Consider the following 9178-nt stretch of genomic DNA (forward strand, 5'->3'; position numbering starts at 1 on the left):
TGGCTTTATCCACTTAGTAAGTAGGCAACTCTGAAAGTGAACCTGATACTTTTTTTTCAGCCAGAAGTGTGTCCCTGTGGATTTACTTTAGAATATCTGCTTATGAATGTTTGGAAGTTACCGAGGAAAAACGGACATACGTTGGCACTCTTATCTCAAACCACACAGAAAAGTAAGGTCTGATAATTGGAGCTCTGTGTGGAGAGGTACGAGAATAATCTGCGAAGGGAGCCTTGAACCACGAGTGGGGCTGGGTGAATGCCTGGCTTTATTCTTGCCTGCTCCCAAGCTGCATGCAGAACTGTAAATGGACCAAGTCGCGTCCCTGTTCTCCACATTGGTTACGAGCTCATGTAAAAGGAGGAGTAAGACTGTCTGTAAACTGGTATGCTACTAGGCTCTGATACCAACTGATAGCGGCTGGTATTAAAATAGAACGATCTGCCACGCTGTCTGATCTTCCTCTCAGCAATTGCGCAAGGAGACAATCTCTTAAAACAGTTTTTCAGCAGTTTCTCATAGCACACATGCATGTATTTCTGTATGCCATTAAATGAAATATGGCATATTCCTTAAGCTAGAATCTGAGGCTTGCTTTGTATGTTTGACAAATACTCTGTCTGAATCTTGTCATGTTACATGCCCACTATTTAAATATTAAATTACATTAATAGAAATACGTTTTGGTAAACTTCCCACTTTGCTGGAACAATTGAGACAGCAACTGGTACCTCAGAAATGGAAAACTTTGATTTATTGCTTTGCTTTGAAAGATTTCAATAGAGAAGTGTGAGTTGGTTGTTTTTCCTCTGTTCGGTCTTTCAAGGTGGAAATAAAAGGCGATATTTGCCCCCCTCTTTGGAGTACTTCAGTGAGGCTTCCTTGTCTGAGTGAAACTGAAATCCTAAGACACCTTTCCAAAGCCTTCTAGCCAAGTTAAAGCCTAATATTTGTTGTATAAAATACCAAGTCCTTCAGAATGAAGCTGTAAAGTATGATCTGATGATAGTGCTGTTAAGTATAAGCTAACGATAAACTGCTTTTTGGTGTTTATAGGATGAAGTGTAAAGAAGGAAATGTAGGGGGTCTTTTAGAAGAAAGTATACATCTAGAGCTTGCTTTGGAATGGTATTTGAACGGAATAGTAGCAAAGAAAAATAGGTGCATGAAAACACTGTGCCATCCAGCATTCTCTCCCAGCATTTCCACACGCGGTATCTGTAAAGAAATTTAAAGTTCTTTTGTCCAAGAGGCATTTTCTTATAAGTAAATGGTTACTGTAATGTATATATACCGAGTGAAACATTTTGGATTTTTGTATTTTTCTGTAAAAAGCATTCAACAAGTAAATGTGTAGTCGGGGAGGCCCTTTATATGCGAGTGAAACATGATGACAGGTTGGCTTTTTTGAAGGGGAAACAAAGAGCTAAGTGGAGATGCTAATACAGGCATATTTTAATGCTGTCTTTTGTCAAGTTACAGTGTTGTGCTTCAAGCATTAAAGCATTACTACACTCCCTATTTTGCCCTTACATAATTATACAGTTAATTATCTTTCCCGGGTTGTGCATAAAGGGACACGCAAGATTTCTTAATGGTCATTTATTCACTCTGTTTTGGGCTATACTGGCTCAGTTCGTACAAGGGCTTTGATGGCTTTCTGCATCTTTTATCAGTAATTTCATAAGACATTTTCACCGGCTTTTGTCTCTTTCTACTTAGTTTTGCTCAAAAAGGTTTTCAAAATTTGAATATATTTTTAAGAACTGTGTTTAAGTGTAGGGGTTGAATAGGGTTGTGGGAACTTAACAGCATTGTATGGAAGCTAATTTGATCCAAAAATGATTTAAAATTGAAGTAAACTAATTGCAGATAATCTGAGTAATAAGACATGGCTGTTTTAGCTTGCTTTGGTGGAATAACAGCTTATTCCAGAAAATGGCACTCAGCTGGGGTTGTTGCTGAGAGCAGCCTCTCTCCATCTCCTTCAGGGGACAGCCTTCCTGCAGGAAGGGGGGCGACGGAAAACTAGCTGGGAAACTCAAGGTGACTCTTCCCACACTCCTCATGAAGAAAGGACTGTGCCCTTCTCCTTTCCATCAGTGTGATGGAAGGGGCCTGCGTGCAAACCCGCCAGAAAAGGGAAGAACACTTCAGTGCCACCGGTCCCTAGAGCCAAAGTCCCCACAGCAGCAGGGAGGAGGGGGGGTGCAGGCTGGGCTGCCTGTACGTCAGTAAGGAGGGCTAGGAAGAAAACTGTAGTCATACTTCTGATTTCAAAAACAAACAAGCAAAAAAAAAAAAAAACCAAAAAACAAACCACATTTCAAGCCAATGTCTTTACTTAGGGGAATTCCAATTTTTTCCTACTTTTTCTTTCGTTTCATTTTTAAACTTCCAGACTTAGCAATACATTGTGATTGTGGAGATGGTAGGTGAGAAACAGCAAAGCCTGGGTAACTTTTTTGAGTTACTAGCTGTCAAATTTTTATGGAAAGCCTCCAGAAGAAGCTTGCCTGGAGAACGGTGTGGCTGATCCTGGGGTAACGCCATTACGGTCTGAAGGCTGGAGTCTCCTTAGATTCTTGCTCTGAAAGGACATCGCCAGCTCATACAATAAACCAATTTAAAATGAAGTTAAAATTCTTCCTTTAAAATACATGCATTAACGTTTGTGGCACTGAAAGCTCCTGGCAGTTATATGATTTTCTCCTTGGTTTTTAATCTCCGGCTCCTTTTTCAGAGAAGGGTTCTCCTGACATGGCAGGGGAGGTCCACCAGCTGTGTGACTGGCAGGAGCAGTCTGCCTGCCCCTCTGTCGTGCAATTCCTGTCTATACTAGGATAGCTCGCACTTCACTGAGCAGCAGACAGGTCAGGACACTTGGCAGGAGAAGGTTGAGAGACAAAGGCAGAAGGCTGTGGGGAGCTGGATCGCCAGTTTGAAACCCGTTTTTGAAAGAAAACATGCAACTTTAGAAGCAAAGGTTTTTTAGCAATGCTCATGCATTATTAGTAGACTTGACAGAGTAAGAACAGTAAAATGTCCAAACCGGGGAAAACTGCCATAAACCATGGCTTGGTTCCTGTTGATCTTAAAAGTGCCAAAGAGCCTCTACCACACCAAACTGTGATGAAGATATTCAGCATCAGCATCATTGCCCAGGGCTTGCCCTTCTGCCGTAGGCGGGTAAGTGTAAAAATCTCTAAAACCTGAATTTTGATCACTTTGCTTGTGGTTTAGTGCTTTGTCATGGTGCATTCGTCCCATGAGGAAATAGTTATCTGTACAGCGTATTGTCTCAGGGTGCCACAGAAGAGCCCTTGGGTCACTTATTTCAATATTTTTTCTGCTTCATTTTAATTAAAATCCACGTGTTGTTTGTCTTAGATATTACTCGTTTACAGGGACACGTCAGAGATTATTTTATAGGTGCAAACCACGTAGATGAAAAAAAATCCTGTATAAAAAAATGTGCATTCCTAAATTTGTACTTCACTCTTATTTGCTGTTTTAGGTGCTGTAGGATTTTAATTCCAAGCAATCACTGAATGCAGTTCTGATTTGTACTGTGGCACAGTTGGATACTAAAGTAGACAATTCAGAGATCTTAAACTCATTTAATATTTAAATGTTTTTAGTAATAATTCTTAAAATATGGTTTTAATACTGTAGTAACTCAGTAGTGGAGATAAAATTTTTTGCTGTTACAGAAAATAAAAATAGCATGTTACTATGTGGAGGTTGCGATATAGTTTATATATAGACAATCCCAGCCTGACAGACTATCACGGGTCTTATGCTACAGCTTCAGGAACTATATGAATAATGTGGCTCTTAAAACACAAAATATGAGGGGGAGAAAAAAGTCTTTTAAATTTTGTTCTCTCTAGTACCTAATATAAAATTTCTTTAAAAAGCTGCAAATCGACTTATATCATGCTTGTGTTACGTGATTTACATATTGCTGAGCTCATACTCTCTAAAGTCAAATTAATATTTTGTCTTTATTACTTTTTGGAACTTTTTTCAATAGAACTATAAATAAATTTATTCTTCATAATGAATTTTCCCCACACTACTTAGTTTTCTGTTGCTACTGAGTAAATATTAATTCCATTTATTGATGCCAAGTTTTAAAATCTGGTTCAGCTTTTGCAAATGTGCTGACTTCCCTTGAATATCTGAATACCCCTTTTTAGTGAATTTACGTAGTTAAATCGTAGATGACATTTAAATTTGACAAGATTGCCCTTGAAAGGTTGATTTCTCCTTACTGTGTTGCTTTGAGTATCTGAGAACATTTCTTGTATGTAAAAGATATATGGTATGTATTGAAGGCTAGCAATGTAATATCAACCTGCAGCAGTGCAAATACTAGAACATGTATATACAGCGCTATGTTATATGGTTGCATTTCACAAAAATAACGTTTTTCTGAAATTCAATACTACTTGTGTGTTCACTGGATGGCGAATAGGAACATTTCATAAGGTTGGAAGTGATAAAGTAATCATCTCTTAATAGACATTTTCAAATTTTTGACGTGCTTTGAGAATGGTTTGCCTGAAAGTAAGCATTTGGAATACATTTTGATTGTTCTAGTTCCTTTGTCTGTGATAAAGCATAGCATGCAATGTAGAAGAAAAAATTTTTCCATGAGTTTAGTAGATGTTCCACACAAGTCTTATTTTAAAGAAGCAATGGGAATATTAAAAAGTTATGCCATTGGCATGGAAATGCTAATCTTTCATATGTATTTTCTGCAGTGAGCAGTGTGGCTACACGTTAGCTCATTGCAAATATGAAAAGACCATTTAAAAAGCAGTTCTCTGAAGAAATTCCATTGTTCCAAAATGATCACGGTCTCTCAGTTGTCCTGTCCTAAATCATGTTCGAGCAGTCAGTTTCACGAGTTGGATGTTTTAGGTCTACAAGAGTCCTAAGAAGTTGTTCAGCATCTACTTTTAGGACTAAGCTGGAAATTAATAAATGCTGCAAGCATGTATTTTACCTTCAATTTAAGTTTTACTTGTCTTCTGAAACTACTAGTTCTCAGTCTGATGGCAGCTAGTAGTGGAAAAGATGAGAGGCTCCACCATTACTCTCGTGCCTTGCAACGTATTCAAAGCCTGCGTAGAGCTCTCAGCGATCACCATATTGGGTTCCTTCCATGTTAGCATGCATTGGCTGCATAAAAGGTCTGCGTTTTCATTTCTATGTATCCAAAAATAAAACCCACTTTGGTATAAACAGATGAGAGGATCAATACTTTTGTTACACAAGTGTATCATTTAATTAAATGTAGCAAGAACCAAAAAAGTATTTTCATGTGAAATTGAAGATTGTGTCAGAACTCCTCTGGTGTGCAACTCTTTTCTTTAACTTGTACTCTTCATTTAAGAAGTGGTGCATTGAATTATTCAGCATTGAATGTTCAGACCTCAAGTTGATATACTTTAAAACATTAGCTAGGGTTTGCTTCTAAGTTACTGAGCGGGCAATGTGTCAATACCTATACTGACTGTTCTCTGGTAAGTGTATGACTGGGCTGTTCAAACACTGACAGGGCTTAAAGATTATCGACCTTCTCCTTGTTTGAACTCATTTCTTCTCCTTCTTCATCGTGCATTAAACTGAGCAAAACATCTTTAAAATGTGTACTGTGATCCCTGGAAATAAAAGTACTTCCGTTATGGGAGCTGACAACCCATAGCTTTTGCATCCTCTGCATTAGTTATATTGGGCTTCTATCAAGAAGGGTACTATAAATGGTCACAGGACTTAACAGTTTGCCCCTATGCATTTTGTCAGTTTGCTCATGTAGTTAAAACACTTGTCTGCAATACCCCTAATCGGAATTGAGTTAAAAATAGTATTACTTAGCATTCTTTGTGTAGCTCTTGAGAATAGCTTTGTGCATAGCTCTAGAAGCACTGTACTCGCATGATAAACGCATGCATGCCTTCAAAATGTTGCTGAAAGCATTGATGCTGGATCGTCAAACATAAACACAGCTATGGTCCTCTTTAGCTGTTAACGTATCTTTCGTAGGCACTGAAGTGGACTTTGCTGTATATTGTGAAGGAGCAATGAAGTCCTTTAACTAGTACACACTTCAGATATCATATGTCACTTAGCTTGAACTGCAGCTGATCACTGAACATACTTAGGAGACAGTCATGCATGATACGTATGTTCAAAAGCAAGTGCTCTATTTTCTGTAATAACAATAAATGCTTTCGGTTTGTTACAAATTGGTCTGTAAATTAACTGTATGATTTTTCCCCATAGGCTGCTCTTAAACCACAAACGATGGAAGTATTTCTCCTTTCAAGCTGTTCTAATTCTTATCTGTTTCAGAAGCTGTACTTTAAAAACAGATTGCTTCCCTCTTTAATTTCCACATTTCCTCCTGAAAATTCCAGTACTTGTTACTTTTAGAAGTTGCTATATAACAATTTCACCATATTGAATATACATTTTTGAGAAGCAGTAATAAGCCAAAGAATTTGTGAAAATGCCTTGTGCACTTGCAGCATTCCTCTATTTCAAGCGGCTTAAAGTAGAGCTGAATTGTTGCAAAGGAGTTTCAGTGTGCACCCTGCCGTATTCTAAACTGGAAAAGCTGAGGTAATAAATGTATCCATTTCCAATGCCCCTGCTCTCAGAAACAGCAGAGATTCGTTTATACTGTACCATTTCATGAGAATAGTTTCTTTCTGTATGTTTCACCCTTAAAACGTAGCCGACAAAATTTAGGCAATTCATCAACTCAGTTCATTAGTGAAATGCTTCCCTTTGTCAGACATGCTTGTGTATGGGGTGAACGAAGGATAAAGCATCTGAAGATTGATTTATATGCCGGCTTGTAGATATTTTTGTATGTAAGAGCATCTACTGGTTTTATGCATGGCACACTGTACAGGTCTACTTGTTACTGCAGTAGAGCACTTGGAGTGAGATGCCAGTTCCTTTTCCTACCTCTGCTTGATTAGTATGCATGTAGTTGTTTCAAATACTGATGTGCCATATGTGTAAACATCTTCACTCATTTGGACTTGGTGATTTATCCCTTCATTTCTATATTAAAACAACCAAAACCACCCTTTTTGTTGTTAGTCAAATCAATGTAACTGCTTGTGCCAGCACTTCAGCCATGTAGTCCTTTCAGTGATTCAGGAAAATCTAATCCTGACATTTTCTGCAACAAATTGTATTTCTTGCTGGAGTAAAGCATGTTATTTCATAGATCACAGTATGAAATTACTTAATGAACCAAAAACTATCTAGTCTTCTCTGAAATGCTGTGTCCTCCCGTCTTAACTATGGAAAGTACTTCTCTGCATTTCAGCTGGCTTCGGATCAGGTCCTGAATAAAATGAAAAACAGCTAAACTATTTTTCTCTTTAAGCCCAAGTGAACAAAGTGTTCCCTCCCTGTAATTCCTTACCATTTGTTAAGAAGAGACCATCAGAAGAGCATAAAGAAGAAATGCGTATGTGTATGCTACTGGACAAATAAGAGCATTCCCACATGCCTGTGTCTTCTACAGGAGACTCCTTGCTTCTGGGCTTTGTGGCAGGTAACCAGCATTGTGGCTGCTGGTGGTAAAAAGTTTCTTCAAGTGGCTGTCAGAAGTTATTCTCCCAAAGCTCATTTAGCCTTTACTTCACTTTCCATGTTTGTGTCAGGATTTGTCATCCTGATGGAAGCACGGATCACGGACTGATCAGCTGATATCTATGAGAAGTTAGTTCTTGTCCCGTAAGCTTGTTTCTCATAAGGGAGTATGTCCATTGCTCTGTAGGTAAAATATTCCCAGTGAAGACATCCATACAGAGCTTTTATTTTTCATTCTGTTAAAAAATATAATTGATATTGTTTTAGTGGAAAGAAGGGAATGCTGAAAAGTTAGAGAAATGAGCAAACCTAAGTCTTGTTTAACACTGACTGCAGGGAAACTTATTTTAGAATATAAATAATCTTGAATAATGAACTACTTCCTTTTTAAAAAAAAAAAGTAAATGCAGTATCTTCACTCTGAATCTTCGTTTCCTATGCCTTTCATCCCTTTTCACAAGGGGAATTAAAGTACTTCCTGAGTGAGGTGCTAGTGCTGAGGAGAAGCAATCTGCTGCTTATTTGCTTAATGTCGAGCAGTGGCAGGCTGAAGTTGTCTTCTTCCCCCCCTCTTTCTTTTTTTGTTCTTTCTGCAATTATCTCCTTCATTGGGCTTGCTAAACAGTTGACTCGGGTCTGTACTTTAGAGGAAACAAAACAGGAATCACAGAAGTGGAAAAACATTAGGCAGGTCCTCAATTACCTGGCTAACTCAAGGTAGCCATGGTTAATTTGGGGTGGTTCAGCCAGACTTAGCTGAGGCTCCCCAGGGGCTCCCAGGCTGTGCTTACGGGAGGTGCGCTAAGCCACCCCATGGTCCACCTTTTTTCTTTTTTAGCTACGGATGCAGCCAGCTGGTAGCCAGTGTTTATGGCTCTGTCAGAACTACATGCAAGCAGGAGCATGCTCCTGTCTACCTCTGCGGGGTGTTACAGAAGCTCTGGGCTTGAGATAGCCAATTGTAGGAGGGAGCATTTAGTTTGCTGTTCAAACAGCTGTTCCTCCTGTCTCATGGGGGGAAAAAAGTAAATTGCTAGCTAAAATGTGCACATCTAGTCTAACCTGCTGTACTGGGTCAAAAATACCTGGGCAATCTCTGAAAACTTGCCTGTCTTTATTTTTTTAATCTTCACTGCAACACTCCCAGAGACTGTTTTTTCAGAATATTCAGTGATCCTCTGTCACCATACTGTCTCTGAGAAATGCTTTTATATTTAAATTGTACTACTTATTTCTGGCCAAGATAAAAGCAACAGTAAGAAACTCATTTGTATTTAACATGAAGTAAAATGTGTTTTTTTGTGGGTTTGATGCGTTTAAAACTTCCATTTCTCATGCATTGAACAATGTTACTTAGACTGATGTGCAGGTGCATATGCTAAAAGCATGTTAGGAAGATGCTGAAGTCAGTCAGTTAAATTCAGGAGGTGTCAGAATGAGGGTTGACTGGGCAATTTTACTCCTTTGTGCCCAATTGTTTAGATGTCTTTAGAAAGCTTTGTTGTTATTAATGCTGAGTTATTGAAACATGCTGGATTGCCTTTGTGAAAGCCCT

General features: G+C 38.6%; 1 protein-coding gene across 9 annotated transcripts in view; it reads left to right on the top strand.

Annotated features, from left to right (window-relative positions):
• The window catches only part of FBXW7 (F-box and WD repeat domain containing 7), a 168014-nt gene that overhangs the window by 86347 nt on the left and 72489 nt on the right, over window positions 1-9178 (top strand). The window contains exon 4 of one of the 9 annotated variants that reach the window (XR_013950209.1): window positions 61-199. The exons of 5 other annotated variants lie outside the window; for them this stretch is intronic. Coding sequence is in view for 3 of the 4 variants with exons in the window: in XM_080589420.1 (XP_080445546.1) it covers window positions 3043-3189 (147 nt within the window). In the remaining variant the exon portion in view is untranslated. 3 more of the 9 variants (XM_080589423.1, XM_080589422.1, XM_080589420.1) reach the window with 3 other exon arrangements.

Source organism: Anser brachyrhynchus (genome assembly GCF_964034855.1).
Source record: "Anser brachyrhynchus genome assembly, chromosome: 4".
Lineage (NCBI taxonomy): Eukaryota > Metazoa > Chordata > Aves > Anseriformes > Anatidae > Anser > Anser brachyrhynchus.